Raw genomic sequence first — 17,647 nt, forward strand, 5'->3', positions numbered from 1 at the left:
CGGGACCAACAACGCAAAATTTAAGGTAATAAAGAAGGTTATGTCCCCACGTCCATAAAAATAACACTATATCCGCAATGATTACCTCTTGGTGAACTCGGACTTACAGTTGTTATTCTAAGATATTCGATTATTATACGAAATATTATCCGCTTTTCAACCGCCGAGTAAGTCTATTTACCACAATTTCGGCTTCAAGAGAAATTTATAATGAACACCACAATTCCTTCTTCTGAGCATAGTATTAATTTCCTCCTTCAGATGTCAGTAAATAGTTTTTCCCTGAAACTGCCATCTGAAGGCAAGGGCTGATACGACGTCACATCTCCTTCCGCCATTTTGGACCAGCGCGTTGAATGGTGGGTGAAGTGTGAGTTCATGGGTAATTTCCCAAGATTCTTATGGAGCATATGCTTGTTGATGGGAAGGATAGATCTTCTGCTAACGGCATTGCTGAAAAATTCTTTTAATTTCCTTGCATTTAGATATTTCGTTTATTGTATTGGGAGTTGTGTGAAAACGATAACTTGAATGTCAATGTGCTTCAGTGCCAATTGAGAATATCTGTCGTTTTCTCTCATAGTTTATACAAATACTATTTCAGAATGTTTCAGTCTTTGTATAAGGACAGTTTTCCATTTAAATTCATTTTATCTTTCCCATTAATTTGGATGTGTACATCCTTAGAAACGTACGAATCTATGGCCTTTGTGAAATTCAATATGATTTTTAACTTCGGATGATGGGTATGATGAAGTAGTTTTAATTTGTAGAGGAAGGCCTTTGGAGCTATTCTGGTTTGGTTGTCGAAGTTTAATTTGTGTTTTAATTGGTGATGTTTGACTTTTAGGTTGAAAACTTAGATGCATTGAGTAATGGCCAGTTCTGACGAACACGAAGGCAATGTCGACGGTCAACTTATCTTAACTCCAATGAAGGATGATGGCTCCACGACATGTAAGTGTTTAGACCTTGTTGAGGTCGTGTTCATCGTTAAGGCATTTTGGCTCAATAAGGTCTGAATTGTAGGTATCCGACTTGAAAATGGAAGTCTACTTGAGGCCCAGCTGAGAAATCTTGGTGTCATCTCCATTGATCAAAGTGGTGAGAGTGCTCAAACTTTGGTGAAAGAAGAAGACACTTCTGAGTTAGTGACGAAAGATGGTAGATTGTGTGTGGTAAAAGGAGGTGAAACGTACAAAGTTAATTCCTCTGGAGAACTTATACTTAATGGAGAAGCAGAATCTCTCGACGATGGCACCACCACTTTGACTGCTGTGACGTTACCAGATGGAACTCAAGCTTTCGTTGCTCAAGGCATTGGAGAAGACGATGGTTAGCTCTTTTCCTTTGTCATTGCCTATCAAATAATGTGTAGTTCAAATTTCTTTGTTATTAATCAAGACATTTATTCTGAGTAAAATATACTCTCTCACATCCAATGAATCACATCTTCGATCTCATATGTTGAGATATAAAGGTGTTTTTGATTGAGCCTCGCAAAGTTATTGTGAAAAAAAAACATTTTTTTAAGTGTAAGGAATGGGTATAGTGACTAACTTTCTGATGTGTGAGTGGTGTATTGATTTACTGCTTTTACTTTTAGAAACTTACCAGTTAGAAGATGGGAGCACACTGCTTATCCAAGAAGCTTCCAAGTTTCTTGGAAGTGGTGGTCAAACCTTAGTACAATTGCCAGATGGATCCACTGCTATTGTTACTGACTCAATCGTTAAGGAAGAGCCTGAAAATGAGGACTCAAATTCAGGTATGTAAATTTTTGTTGAGTAATATCACCCAACGCTAGTCTTTATTTTAGATAAATTTTCTGTTTTATTCTCTTTTACCAATATGCCGATATTTTCAGTCTCTAATGAAAACATTTATGAAAATTTTAAGTGTTACTGCAAGCCTTTATATCCCCTTTTACTGTTGTTCCTTGATATCAGAGTCCCTTGTTGTGGCTTACCGTTTGTACATTAAAATTTTCATCTTTAAAGTCTTCTTTCACTCAAGACAAATTGTACCCATTTCATTCTACAATTTGTACACCTCTCTTTTCTTCTGAAATTTACACAGAATTTACAATTCCCTTTTCTATCAAGCCTCATTGACTTTCCTTGTTTCCTGCTATAACCAATGAGGGTGCCCATAAATTGTAGAGGAATATAGTTCGAGAAACAGAATAGTAGTGTGAAAGATAGCATCTTCTTTCTCGTGATTGGTTCAATTTCCTTTCCAGTTTGGATGACTTGCTTATAAATGGGCATTGTGTCAACATTTCATTGGTATCTGGTTTGCATGTGATGTGAAAATGAAACGAAAAAAAAAATGTTTGAAAGTATTTAGCATGCTAAAATCAGGGATATAAATATCAACGCAGAAATTGTGTGCTTGTCGCATATTATATGCATCTCTTTCTCTTGCTTTTATCATAGATGAGACAATGCAAACAGTACACCTTGTTGATGGAAGCACTGCATACCTTACTATGTCCGGCTCCCTTTTGGGTTCATTGGGATTGGATGGAATAGGACGTTCTAACTCGGAGGAAAACGGTGAGGGGCAAGAGACCATTGCAAAGGAAGATGTGGATACGGACATAGACGACGAAGATGATGAAGATGCATTGAAAATGCCCAGTGACTTAACATCTGCCTCCTCATCCAGTAGACCCAAATCGTTTTACTGTCAACACGAAGGATGCCAAAAGCTTTATACCACACCTCATCATCTTAAGGTCATTTTAATGCCAGAAAGCAATTAATTATTAATTGCTTTCCTCCTTTAAATATTTTTATGGTCATTTAATTTTTATGTCTCCTTTAAATATTTGATTGCATGTGAACAGGGGTTGAAAGCCAATTCAAACGGGGGTCATATGTTAGTCATGACAATGTAGGATTCTAATGGGTTGTTTTCTCTCTTAACAATTCAATAATGAAATGAATAATGCATATATTAAGCATTGCAATCTCTCCATAAGAATGTTTACTGTCTTGGGTGCTAAAATAATACTGTGGCTGAGTCCATTGTAGCAAGTTTGGACAATCCTCAGAAAATTGCTCAATATAAAAAACACTTGTTACAGCTAATGTCCGTTAAAAATTGCCTCATTCTTCAAACAGTCATTGTAGAAAGTGGTGTGAGTACCTCTATAACATGAAGTTATAATTCTGAGTTTTCATAAAATAAGGTCTGTATATGTATATGCTTGCTATTCTATGCTTTTTCTGTAAAAGTTATTTTTTTAATACCACTGTATTCTGTGATTTTGTCAAACATTTTTGAGATGGACTGTGAAGAGAGTCACTGAAATTTGCATGCACGAGTCTAGTGTAAACCTTTGTTGCCTTCAAATATTTTACCAAATATATTCAAAGATATTTCATTTTATGAGAAAATTTTGATTTTCGTGACAAACTGGAGTTAATCATGAGGAAATAGTTAAATGAAAGCGACAATTTAATTTGTAAAACTTTGAAGAATTTTTCACTGCTATTATATGCCTTTGGCCATTGACCCCATTTCTCTAAGGGTAGGCTTTGTGATGAAAAATGTGTATCCTTTGCCTTCATTATGCTGGTCATTAGCCATTTTTTCTTAGTGTGTTTGAAATTCGTATTTTTAACAGGTTCATGAAAGGTCTCACACGGGTGATCGTCCTTTTAAGTGCACGGGAATATCTGGTTGTGGCAAGGCCTTTGCCACTGGCTACGGCCTGAAAGCTCACATTCGAACCCACACCGGAGAGAAACCGTATAAATGCCCCGAAGAGGTCTGCGGAAAGAGCTTTAAGACGTCAGGAGACCTTCAGAAGCACGTTAGGACTCATACTGGTAAGTTTGTTAATCAAGTACTGGAGCCTAATGGACTCAAACATTTAATCCTGACCTTATCAAGAAGAGCTACAGGCACGAAATTTTTGTTTTAAGGTTACTCACCAAAAACCATCCTCAAAAAATTCAGGAAATTTTTACCTCTTTCTTACTTATAAAATTCTCTATCGAGGATTTTACAGTTTATTTATTTCTGCATAGACTCACAGTTATTGGTCTCTGGGTCAGAGAGTATAATAGTGTTTGGAAATGTTGTCAATTAAAGCAGACTCCTGATTATCCAGCTGCAAATTATCCGTGCATGTGTTCTTACTCCTTCGATGTTTTCCGCGAACTGTATAAAAAGATAAAATCAGAAGCAAAAGTATAAGGTTATTTGCGGTTTAATGCAACAATGCTACACTAGGCTTATTATTTCTGTTGGATTCCCCTTCGTAAAAAGGAATAGGGTGGTTTCCTATTATTTTTTTATTGCCTAAATCGAAAGATTATTACTCCTGGAGTACGTATTTCACGCTTTTAGATTTTTAAATGACAATATCTATTTTTCGCGATAGAATGAAAAGTGAAAATTTTTAAGCGCGGGAAAACACGACGCGTAAGTATGATTGCCGGGAAATCTCTCCGTGAGACGTATTTCTTGTTCCCGCTGCCGCCCTGTGAGGTGACCTTGAGGCGAGGCTTAGTGCTGATACGACTGAGGCTGCTAGCGGGTAGCTGAGTACCCTGCTGGCTGGTAGCGCTTGGCTTAAATAAGGATTATTAATACCTTATCACACGAGGAAAACTTTCCGACCTTAGCCAGTTTTAATAAGTGATTATTAATACACGTTTCCCTGAGCACTGCGCCTCATGCATGCATTGGTAACCTCAGACGATGTATAACTCCTATCTTTTCCTATAGAAACTAGGTCCCTGTGACGTCACGTGGAGTGGCATCGCATGGGCGCCATTCTGGCCCTTTTCAAATGAGGATAAAAATGGACCATAGCCATTTGTCTAAACCAGTAATTCTAAAATGAAATAATGTATATATTATGAATACACTAATGGTGGGTAACGAATCGCAATCAATGCCTTTCGTTTTCTTTGATGAAGGAAACTACCCTATTATTTTAGTGACTGGCTGACAAGGAATGTTTCAAGTTTAGTAGGACATCTGCTCAAACATTGCAGATAATAATCAGTAGTGGGAAAAAACTCTTCATTAATTTTAGGGGATTCTTCGATGGTTAATCGATCGTAAGAGAAATGTCGTCTACTATCCTTAACTGTATATTTCATATTGCAAATGCACAATTATTGCCTTAGCCTTGTATGCAATTGAATACGGCCCAAGTGAACCGGAGATTTCGTTGCACTCGGGCATTTTAACACCGAGACTAATCGTGGTCAAACTGGAAAAGAATAGATTAGTGGAAGTGAAGTCAGCGAGGGAAGTGAAAGGAGAGGTAGCATGAGTCATAGTCAGGCACTCGTCTACGTAGACAATTGCAGTAAGTCTTGGTTTCCTACAACGTCCTGTTCCGTGATGGCGTGATCAAGTACCCAATGCCTTCACGGGAGTTCCAATTTAGAAATAAGTCACCAAGGGAGAAACTCCCCTGCCTGCCGCTTGTTTTTGACCTAGGGTTTCAGATGACTGACTCATACGGAAAACAAAGGCCATTCAGTTCCCCTTGGACTTGCGACCGGTGAAGGGGTGGGGGGAAGATAAGAAGTTTGTGTAAGAGGCACTCCCTCATATTCGGCTGCAATTTCTGAGAAAAAAAGGTGCGCCTCCTACACGCGCTTATAGTGTAATTGCAAGGCTTACACAATGTTTTCTGTGATAGGATTAGTTTTACTGTGTGAATGAAGTTTTAAAATATCCTGTTGTGTACCCATACACCCATGTCTCGTATAGCGCAATTTCGATTAGCGCAATTTCGATATAGCGCAAATTCGTTCCTCGGGGAAACATTGCAACGCAGTGTAGCCTAATCAAAAATCTTAAACTCTCTCGTGATAAAACGTGAACTTGCGCTAAGTACACACGAAATTTCTATCAATTTACGCATATTAATATTATTTCTTGCCGCAAATCTTCTTTTTTGTTTATATATTAATCGAAATTCATAGCTGCGCAATTGCCAAAAGTATTACTCGTCATTGGGTCTAGATAGCCGGCCTACCGAAGATTTATCTCGTCTCCTTAACAGAATGATAATAAATAATTTAGATCGTTAATTAAGCGTGGGGCTAGTGGAAATGAGTTTTTTTTCAGCAATACGGTTTGAGACGTATTTTTGCCGTCGTAGGTTACCGGGCGATTGACTTCCAGGTAGAGTCTACGCTAAAGCCTTCAAGGTCATCGGTATTCACGGGGGAGAAATGGAGCGGTGACCGAGTTGCGCATGAATAGCATCAACACATTAAAGGGTCCGCTATAGAGTCTTAAACACAATGGCTTCGTTCCCTCCCCGCAGTCATAGCCCTTCTGCGTCTCAGGAATACAGTTCAGCAGAAGAAGGTGATTTAGATAGAGCCATACAGAGTAAAAACCAAGAGAATATGGCAAAAAATAGGAATGCGTGTAGAAAAATCAAGAATTTATCAAGAAAAACCATAACCTAGAAGAGGACTTGAGAGAGGTCATTTGTTTTGAAAATGGAGAGCGTCAAAGCGATATTGCGTGGAAGTTTAAACTCACGATGCCTTATTCTGAATAAAGACGAAGCTAAAATATCAGTGACCTCAGCCGCACCAACTTCAACCAAGCGGTCTACACATACGGAAAGTTCATGGTGAATCAGTACAAAAAGACGAGAGTGGTAATCGCTCCGAGACATTAAGTGAAAGCTCCGGTTGGTTCCAGAATTTAAACGGCAAGCAGGTATTTTCAGTGCGGCGATATCAGGAGAATCTGCAAGTGTTGATAGCGCAGCCACCACAACATTTTCTGATGAACTCCAAGCTGTTATTGAAAGTGGCTCCTTTCCCCCTCAACTAGTTTTTAGTGTTGATGAGACGATATTCTTTTGGAAAAGAATGCATTCTCGTTCATTTATTTTCAGGGAAGGAAAACCTGGGTCAGGTTTCAAGGCATTTAAAGACTGTTTCACGTAGCTGCTAATGACTCGGAGGACTTCAAATTAAAATGATTTATCATTCATAAACTCCGCTAGCTATGAAATGGCATTTAAAGTAGCATTTTCCTGTCATTTCGATGAGCGACAAAAGGGCCTGGGTGACACAATAGTTGTTTTTAGACTAGTTTGAAAAATCATCAACTGCCGGCAACGAATTACGATCCCCTGAGATAGCAGATGTTAGCCCACCCGCACGACAGGATGGAATTTCGAAAGCACGTAAGAATTTTTTTTAACGTGAATAAAAGTCTTTGAATGCGTGAATACTATCTTTAAAGATGTTTTAAACTATAAATATTTATAGAAATAATGTTTTCTAAGGCTTTTTATGGGAATATTGATGTTTTAGAGGGAATTCAATACCCAAGACCTATGCTACCAGGAACGCATCCCTATCTTCCCTATGTTAAAACGCTCTCGTATAACGCAAATTCGTATAGCGCAAAGACCCCAAGGAACGCATCCCTTGCGCTATACGAGACATGGGTGTATTTGTCTCTTGAAGAGAAATTATTAATCCATTTTCACTTTTTGTGCCTAAGATTATACCGCCATCATAACATTACAATGATTTCTTTTATCAGGTGAGCGTCCTTTCAAGTGCCCGATTGTAGGCTGTGGTAGATCCTTCACTACGTCAAATATTCGCAAAGTCCATGTACGAACGCATACCGGTGAGCGGCCTTATGTGTGTCCTGAACAAGGATGTGGCCGTGCGTTTGCATCTGCCACAAATTACAAGAACCACCTTAGAATACATACGGGAGAAAAACCATATGTCTGCACCATACAGGTGAGTGAAACTCATGGTATAGCCAAACCTTCATGTAGCAAAATTCAAGGGACTTAAAAAGTAGCAAATTTTTTTATTGTGAAATACATTAAGACAAAGCTTAGATGTTTTCACCAAATTTTATAGGATGTCGTAGCTTGTTATTTGGATTTGAATCTGACTGAATTCATTATCTTCGAATTGATTCTTCTAATTACCGTATATCTCCGAATATAGTCCCCCCTTTTCTTCCAAAAATGGCCGCGGAAAAGTAAGGGGGCGGACTAAACGAGTGTAATCCAGTTTAGCATACTAAAGGTGACCATAAAGTTATAAATAACGGCATAATGGCTAATGTTCTCGTAGTCTTTCTATTTGAGTATATTTATGAGGATTATAATCGGAAATATTAGTAAATACTGCCACGTTTTACCGGAAATTTAGACAATTTTTACCACAAATGTTGTAAAGATACGATTCTTCCGATTCAAATAGCACATCGAATATGCGTTTTCACGGAATCCATCGGGTAGCCGTTAATTTTTCTTGGAAAAGTATTGTTAGAATAATTCAATCGACACTGATCACTTAATGACGCAAAACAGTAAATAATTAAAATGAAAACTAAACACACACTATCATTACATCAATCGAACACTGGAATTGAATCAATAGTATATGTACCCTTCGCTCATTTAATAATTACACGATTTAAATAATTGCGAAAAATAAACAGATAAAGTGAACCTTTCGTGACGATTTAGCATTTCATTGCGTCCGTAGCTACTATACGTCCGTGCGGTTCGTGTTTACAACCACTGCCTTTACCGCCTTCACAGAACAAGAATGCGTAATAGGTGATGCATTTGTTTCTGAAAAGGTGCAATAATCAACGACTTTAAACCAGAAGCGCCGGCATTACTGCATTTGATCGAAATCCAGCGACTCAGCATCAAAAGTGTGATCAATTTATTGAGGAATATATTCAATTCGCCAGGGTAAGTAGGATCGATAAATTACGTCACATAACGTTTTTTATTTCCGCGATATTTTCTTTATTAAAAATAATTTTACGTTCAACAGTGAGGTGATGGATCAAGTAGAAAGATGAGGATCAATCCTGCGGCAGATTAGAGGCCATCAAAGACGGAGTTTCGATGCCAATTTAAAAATAGCCGTTGCAGAATACGCCGTAAATCATAGTATTCACAGCGCTTGCAAAGCGCTAATACATTGCGGAAGTCATTTCGGGGGTCTCAATGCGGCAGATTCAAAGAATTAGAGGAAAATATCGTCGAATTTGTGCGCAAATGCAGAGCAGAAACTCTTTGTGTAACTTATGCAATGCTTCGCAACGAGGCATTGAAAATTGATAACATATTTTTTCAGTGTTTATGTTTGGTGGAAAAAGTTTATTTCTTAATTTTATTACTTTGATATTTGTAAGTCCTGAAGTTTAATTATTTTGCTTAGCAGGCATTTGATGGCAATATTTTTATAATGTTTATAATTTATTTAACACAATTTTATTTAGATTTCCTAAATTCTTCAGGTCACTTGGATTTGTGATGACTTGATGGGTGTGTTACACTGGATCTAAGGAAGTTTCAGGGCCAAATAATGCAATACTGTTTATGGGATTTAAGTTAAAGCTTATATATTGTCATTGTTTGTAGTCATTTGGAAATCAAAAATATTAATAATTTGTGAATGTTTAAAAAATACAATAGCCTTGGATACTTAAAAAATTTTCTCATTTCTTCATTACATCTGGTTAAGGAACTATAAATTACTGATACATGCAATGGATCACAACATGTTTTAGGTATAGTTATTTTGTTGTGATGGAAAATATGCGAACAGATTTGTTCTTAATCTTCACAGAAAATAATAGTTTTTATCTACTCTAGAATCTTAACTTGCTAACCACAGAAAAATTGCCTTCCTTTGCATTTTAACATTTTTCTCAAAACTGAGGTCTCAAAATTAGGGGGGGGGGACTATATTCGGAGATATACGGTAACACTGATCATTCATAATATTGTCATGTTCTCATTGTCGTCTAGTACCACATAAATTTTGGGACTTCAACAATCTGAAGAGCTGGTTTGCGAAAACCACACATTCGTGGCTATGCGATTTGTGGGGGTGGGTGGGAAAATTTGCAAGGATGTGTCAAACCACTGACCGACATCAAAAACTAGATTATCAGACACCATGCCGCCATTAGTTGGGAGGTAGCTGCTGCATCATTATAGTGCGAGTATGCCCAGTCGCCATACGCCATGTTTGGAAGCCAGTGGCACAGAATGAAAGGAAGACAGCATCTTCTATTTTAATGTAACAATGTATGATGTTGTGCCACATCAAAAACTATGTCGAACTTGATAAATTTATGTGCAATTACTAAGTTTTTTACATTTATTGTGTGAAGTCGATTCCATGAAGTCACGCCAAGTACAACCGTGTTAACGCCGCTAAAAAGATCGCAAACTGGCAAAGAAAGCTCTCATTGAGTCCGGGAAGCACTATAAAATAACAGAATAACTGCATAAATAATAATATATTGTTTGTTTTAGGTAAATTATGAACATTGCAAGACATTTAAGTGAAAGTTTGGATTATCCGTTTTTCCATTATTCGTGCCGTCTCTCCCCATAATTAGCCCAGATAATCGGGAGTGTACTGTATTGGAAAAGTACAATTTTTTTTCTTTTCATTTGCTTAAGTGTCTTCATTGTTGAAAGGTCAAGTAATTAATTGTATAGTAATGCTAAAAAAGGAAAAAGATCACTATTTATTGGCCAGATGGGTTGAAGGACTAAGCCCCTTTTACAAGAATCTAATCCTAATAACATTCAAGTTTGCATCCTTTCATCCATATATTCAGAAGCTTTTGATTTAAACTGCTTCTGACACATTTTTGGTGGTTATTGTTAGTAAAATTGTGATACAACAACATTAGTTCTAGTTTGGTTAGTTCAGTTTTTTCAAGTTATTTGCCTGTTTTCAGATATTTTTAGAAAAATTGCTACTTACCTGTTTAATTGTGAACTGAAATTTGACATGTTCTATTGTGGCAGTGTAAAAATAAAATATGTTAATTTCTAGTTCTAAGTTTTATTTAATTTTTTCAGGGCTGTGGAAAGAGATTTACTGAGTACTCATCATTGTACAAGCATCATGTTGTTCATACACACCAGAAGCCTTATGTTTGTAATCTCTGTTCACGAAATTATCGACAGGTTAGTGGATGAAAGTTTGATTCTTAATACATTAGTCATTGTTGGCTTATGGTAGTTTCCAAGGGGTATTGTCATACTTCAGTGACTCTTACCTTGTTAGGGCATTTATCATACACAATTCAAATGATGTATCATACATATTTTGGAACTTCAGTCTAACTTAGACTGAGATGTTTCCTATTGCATAATAGATGAACATATTTTAGTGGCTTGATATTTTTGACCTTTCACCATTTATGAATCTTTTATTGACTATTTATGTATTTATTTCTGTGGTAGTTCACCACTTTCAACTCTAATTTAGTTTTCTTCTTCAGGCTTCAACACTTACGATGCACAAACGCACTGCCCATGGAGTTATCACTGATGGGACTGATCGGTATGGGTTCATAGACATAGATAATGAAAATGAAGGGGAAGATAATGGAAATATAGTTTTAGTTGACCCCTCCTCCGTCCAATTTTATGCTACGGCTTCTCATACAAATGCCAACGGTGAAACTACCGAAGGTGATCCACAGCGGAAAGTGAAGAAAGTGAAAGTGACTTCACTAATTCCTAATGTAAGTTTTTTGTGTTAATTTATTTTCCTTTTGGAATACTAATGGGCTTGTTCTGCAACTTTTTTATCGTTGAATGTTATAGTTTTGGAAAAATAGAATGTTGGAGACACATATTTTTCCTTTTTTCAATTTGTCGCCTTTTTCTCGAGCTATTCACGGTGAAAAATTAATAGGCTTAACCCTTTCACAGTTAAATTTGTCACTGAGTCATGTCTAGAGGCTCACCTCTTCTCTGCTGCCCCTTGTCTTGCATAAACATCTCATATTGTTCGTTTTTATCGTCACTCTGGCAAGCAATTCTTTCTGTCAAGTAATGGGTCTCTCCGAGCAAGTAATGAGCATGAACTCCAATGGTGTCGTTAACTCATGAAAAGTGGGGAGAAACTTTGCCTATCTTTCCCTTCCAATTTCTCAATTCTTATATTAAACTGTGATTTCGGATCCAAGTGAACGAGCCTCATGATGTTTATTGTACATCGTATGAAAATTTTCAAATAACCATCTTATGATATCAAAGTGCTATGTCATACCCATGGTCCTTATATACTGGTTGCTAATCTCCGGCTCAGGAGTGTTGAGTGAGATTCTGCTTTTATCCCTCAAACACAACTCTGGGCACAGTCGTGCTGCCACTAGGGAAAATATGGAACTAACTGCACTGTTGGCGGTGTTTCGAAAGCATATCGGGACGAGAAAGAGTATGATGTGGACGATTTATAAGAGGAACGATCAGATGAACTGAATAATTTAACCGTGGGAATGTGCTATGGGCTATAAATCACTAATTTTATAATTTTGGAGGGTAAATAAGACATAGTGAAGCCGAAGTAAAAGCGAATTTACTCTCCATTACGGTTTATCCTAACTCGCAGAATATTCTGATTAAATCCTTAGATCTAACACGGCGGAAGTTGGAAAAATATATAGGGACATGAAAAAGCATTCTCCGCTGTTAGTTCCATATTTCCCCTAGTGGCAGCGCGACAGAGTTGTGTTTGAGGGGTAAAAGCAGAATCTCAGGCAACACTCCCGAGCCAGAATATGTAAAAAAGTATGTAATATATTTTAAATTTCATGGAAAATTACTATCCTAACTGTAGATTCTAATTCATTGTGCAGAGATTAGACAGAATAGGTGAGAGAGATCAATATTTTCCTTGTCCATATCCTGATGGGTTTGGCAACTTCTAACTTTCACAGCACTCCACCAGTCACTGAGAAGTTGGCAAAAATAGAGAAATTGCCGGATTCTTAGAAGGGGAAGATCTTTCCTGCCCTTTCAGAGTCATCCCTGGTGATTATCTATCAATAGGGTTATTCAGATCTCATTGGGGACTGGATATAACTATGTAATTGTAAAGGAATTCCTGTGTAGTATGCCTAAACATCTTGACTATGTCATACTTTCTGTATTTGAAATGTTATTATTTATTTGAGGAAAGGTCATAAATATTGATTTTAATTAAATGGTAGCGGTCTCTTATTAATACTGATAAGGCTGACAGAATATCTAACCCACCCAATACCCACATTCACTAACTATGAAGACTCAAGTTGGATTGCTCCAAAAATGCTATTTTCATCGAGTGGCCAGGCACTGTCTAAAATCAAGCAATAGTGGCACCGCTTGATTTTTTGAACGATGGGAATGATAGTACATATATCTGTCACCAATGTAACGGGAAGTGTTATTGAGAACGTTTACTTTTTGTTGTATTTGTTGCGCCCTTTTTTTTGTTAACTGAGAACTAATAAATTATGTCTTGATTTATCTAAGTCTTCTCTGTCATTTAATTTCTTCCAGGTGATGGAGGTTCAAGAAAATGGTACCATAGTTGCCCTCCATCAAGGGCAAGGAGGAAGGCCTACCCAAGGGGGAAGTCAAACGCATAGTCTTGCTGTCACTGGTGATTCAAATGCCCAAATATTTGTTGTCGCTGACTCAGCTCAGTTGGCTGCTCTTCAGGTATGTGCAACTCATGCTTTATATTCCTGAGTTTATGATTACCATATTGATCTGTAAATAACTAAGAAATGTTAGATGCAGTGGAATTTCCATGTTCAAAGGTTTTTAGGAACCTAGAAAAATTTACCTTCTATTTTTATGGAAATAGAGAAAATTAAGCATATTGAAATGAAAGGTGGTTGGACAAGGGTTGATATTGTAGACCAAATAGAAATTGTGCGGAGTGTTACAAATATGCTGATGAATGAACAAGTGTTTATCACCCTCTCTCCTCTCCTTAAGATCTTCTTCCTGAAAACAAATGGTCAAATTCTTTCCTCACCCACTCCTTAACTGACTCCAACATACAGTGTGTTGTTTCATCCCACCCTCCCTCCGCAATGTAGTGACCATTTTCTTCTGCCTGCAACCCCTTCCTGGTCCCCCTGCTAATTCTCACTCCTTTCTCAGCTAACCTTTCGGGGACAACTCTCCCCCACCTTTTCTTTGCTTTGACACAAGGCTTCTCCTTTTCCCAGCCCTTTCTATTCTTCTCAACCCCCCTGGACCTCCCGATTCTGTGGTTCTTCCCCAGTGTCGTTATTCTACAATTTTGTGTAGAAACCCCTGGGTTTCCCATATCTCTATTAGTTATATGTCTTTCCACTGCACACTTGTTTCCAATCCTTCCCTCACTCTTCTCCCCTTCTCTTCCTCAAGGTATAAAAGTGATGTTCTTATGTACTGTCATTTCTTATACCATAGGATGGCTCTGTGAGCCAAAATGCATTGTACATACAAAGTAAACTACTGTGGAAAAATGCGACCACCTTTCATTTCAATTTGTCCAACTTCCAGTATATAATGCCTGATTCACAGTGCTCCCACTCAGTGGTAAATTTCGTCTACCGTGAAAAAAACTGGAAATAGCCGTGAATTTTGTCGTGAAACCTTAAAAATCTCTCCTATTTGATTGTAGAGCTATGATTGACGGATCAAAAGAAAAGTTGATATTTTGATAATGTTTCAAGGCCGAGTCACGTGCAGATGCTGTGCACGCATTTATCTGCACACGTGTGTTCTAAGCGCAAACATTGGTCTGTGAGCTGTGATGACAAAGCTTGTGATTGGAACACCGGTAAAGTGTTAATTAACCCTGGCGAAAAATTAGACACTTCTTCACTTCCCTGCCACCCTGCTCTCTCCGTTTTCTCACTCACAACCTCTAGGCATACCTGAATTTTGCTAACGATAGGTGATGTCACGAGAGATAGCACTTTCATTGCTGCATCTGCATTTATGGCATCTGTCGCAGTTGATAAATTTAGTTAATGTGTGGCTGGTGATTGTTACATGATCAATATTTGTGCCTAAAATGCCTTATCAACAGGCAGTGAATTTGACGACATTTAGACCGTGAAAAACTTGAAAAAACCATGAATTTAATAATTTAGTTGGAGTGGAAACCCTGGATTCAGTTGCACTTAAAATTAAGCATTTATGTTATAGGTTGACTTCAATAGAAGCTGCAAGAGGTGCCTGTTATTAAGTCACCTTCATCAGTGAAAAAATGTGCTTATAACTGCTTGTGTTGCTATAATGTCATTATCCATCATGAATGATTTATTTTTTCTTCTAAATATGGGTTATCTCAGATAACATAAAAAGTAATTGTTAATTTTTCACAGTACCCTAGCTTTGCTCTGACAAGAAAACTAATTTCAACATGTTTTGGTATATTTTGCGAGGTATTGAAAAGTCCTCTTTGGAAGAATTGGTGGAATGATGCACCATTGCGTTAACTCCTAAAAACTAGACTTTAAGTCAATATTCGATGATATTCTTTTCCATAAACTTATAGCAGTTGGTCAGAATTTATTTCAAAATTAAAAATCTTTCCAGCAGCTTGTGTTTCCTTTTATCTCAAAATACCTAATTATAGTGTTCATACTGCATTTATGTGGTGCGTGAGCAGGTTACTTTTTGGAGAGTCTTGTGTTATTGTGTGTATTTGTACTTATTGATAATTTGAACCATTTCAGCAACTTGGACTATCTGTTACTGATGGAGTCATTGGAGATAACAAGGAAGGTGATCCCCTATCTTTGGCTGATCTCTAAATGTCGTTGGACTGCAATGTATTTGTGATGCATTTCTTCCATGTTGTTCTTGTATTTTGCTCAATTTAGTCTTCTAAGCCCGGCATCATTTCAAAGACATGATTTTCCTTCGAGCCAAGTTAGTTTGTGCAATACAGGTGGACATGGCAAGTTGCCACCAATTTAACCAGCTAAACAGTATTTTGTCATTTTTTCTCTTCTGTTATTGTTACATTTTTGTACATAAAAATATTGAATCATTGTAAATTAATTGAATGCACTTAAATTATTTAGTTTTACATGTAAGGCTCTTGATTTTGACATGTGTTCTTAGATAATCTTGAAGGCTTTAAAAGTATTGATTGAAATAATCAAGGCTGGTTATACATTGTGATATGAATCTTTTCATTTCTTTACAGCATGAAAGGTTCATGCAAGTAAAGGATGAATTGTATTGTTACCATTACTGTAGTGGAATGGCTGTTTGTAAGAATAGGTGATTCTGATAAATAAAAAATTCCTTTATGAATTTTTTTTTTCATATCTTTACCTCTTTGAAACTGTAATCCAGTACCCATTTCCAAGATCCTCTCTAATGTTAGTTAGGTAATTAATTAGAAAATTGAAGCCTACTCAGGGTTTGAGTAATTTCATTGTTTTTAGGGGGGTTCATCACTCTGCCGTGCATTGGTGGTACAAATATATATCTCGGGGATAACGTGTCTTGAGGTCTGAATAAAGTAAACATGTGTGACAACATGATTTCCGTATGGAAAAAAAAGTTTGCAGCTCCTGGATGTGTATGTTCGATATTTCTAGTGCAGCTGCCAAATAGTTCCTCCTATGTAAATGAGCAAACTATTGTTGGAATTTTTACATAAACAATAGTAAAATAAAGCATATTTTATCAAATTTTCACATCAGGTTCAGACCAGAAGTGGCACTCATTTACTCATCCACTCAACAGATTTAGGTGAGCTAACCATTGCCCAACTACTTACATTTCTAAAAGTAGAATATTCAAATGTATCTTACTAATTTATCACTTACAGTTCGGATCAGAAGTGACATATATCTATACTCAAACACTGCTGGATTGAAGTGAGCAAATGATCCTACGACTTGTTACTGAGCGCATTTGTGATCACTCGGATGTGCCTGCATACTTATGATATCATGCCTCACGAGATGTCCCAAAGAAGACAATCATCGTGGGATAAGTAAACACTAAGAATTGAAAAGGAAGACCGAGAATAAGATATGTGGAACAAGTGAAGAAGGATGTGAATGAGAAGAAATACAAAGGCATGAAAAGATAGGCTGACGTGAGAATCGAGTGGAGAGATGCATCAAACTTACCTTAGGATCCAAGATGATGATGATGTGTCTCCCAGATATTTGACGCTGTGTCGGCATGAATGAAAAATCTAAATTGGGAATACTTTGGAGTCCATGCATAATATCTTACCAGCACTTGCTGCGACAAAAAGCTGCTAACGTCTTCACAGCTCTGTGTTTTCAAACATTACCTTGGTTCTCGTATGCAATATATATTTACTATTTACCATTACTTGACCTCCATGAAAGTATTAGGTCTTCATTGGCGAGGTTTCCTTCTTCCTCACCAGAACTTATTGCCAAAAATGAACAAACGCAGCATAGACAATAAGTACGTAGGATACTTTAGGGAATGAGGAATATTGCTACACACCCAGAATCCTATTCATCACATCTTCAACGTTCATTAATCTCGGAAATGGTTTTATCTGGGCTCAAAGCTAAGTAAAAGTAAAGGTGTCACGCCTGAATGAAGAGTAACATTTCTTTCTGTGATTTCATGGAAATCCAGTGAAGCTCCCACTGGAAAACATTATGTATTAGCATTATTTTGTCGCTATTTCCTGGGGCGTGGGATGACCTTACATGGGTCAAGATAATGCACGTCTAATATAATGCGTTTAAGGTGTCTATAGTGGTCATATAGGGAATAATAATAGTAAATCATCGCCTCTCCGGAAAAAAGGACGTTATCATGCGAACGTACTACGGAAAG

The 17,647-nt window shown here is 37.3% G+C and overlaps 1 protein-coding gene across 4 annotated transcripts; it reads left to right on the plus strand.

Annotated features, from left to right (window-relative positions):
- The first annotated feature begins 280 nt into the window (after window positions 1-280).
- Window positions 281-16,123, plus strand: LOC124162289 (zinc finger protein 143-like). 4 transcript variants are annotated; one of them, XM_046538774.1, is made up of 11 exons: window positions 281-359; window positions 851-957; window positions 1,030-1,335; window positions 1,607-1,768; window positions 2,439-2,740; window positions 3,635-3,839; window positions 7,555-7,763; window positions 10,880-10,987; window positions 11,305-11,550; window positions 13,355-13,516; window positions 15,538-16,123. In XM_046538774.1, exons 2-11 carry the CDS (start codon window positions 876-878, stop codon window positions 15,613-15,615), a joined length of 1,860 nt encoding a protein of 619 aa, XP_046394730.1. In that variant the 5' UTR covers window positions 281-359; window positions 851-875; the 3' UTR covers window positions 15,616-16,123. The 4 variants fall into 4 exon arrangements, with proteins under 4 accessions (XP_046394730.1, XP_046394731.1, XP_046394732.1 ...); XM_046538775.1 differs by having other exon boundaries at window positions 349-370; XM_046538776.1 differs by lacking the exon at window positions 281-359 and adding an exon at window positions 364-382.
- Window positions 16,124-17,647: the final 1,524 nt, after the last annotated feature.

Source organism: Ischnura elegans, chromosome 7 (assembly GCF_921293095.1).
Source record: "Ischnura elegans chromosome 7, ioIscEleg1.1, whole genome shotgun sequence".
NCBI classification, from domain to species: Eukaryota; Metazoa; Arthropoda; class Insecta; order Odonata; family Coenagrionidae; genus Ischnura; species Ischnura elegans.

Coding starts and splice junctions, on each gene's coding strand:
- LOC124162289 (XM_046538774.1), top strand. CDS start 876: ATGGCCAGTTCTGACGAACACGAAGGCAATGTCGACGGTCAACTTATC. Junction 1,769..2,438: donor AAATGAGGACTCAAATTCAG/GTATGTAAATTT, acceptor CTTTTATCATAG/ATGAGACAATGCAAACAGTA. Junction 11,551..13,354: donor TGACTTCACTAATTCCTAAT/GTAAGTTTTTTG, acceptor AATTTCTTCCAG/GTGATGGAGGTTCAAGAAAA.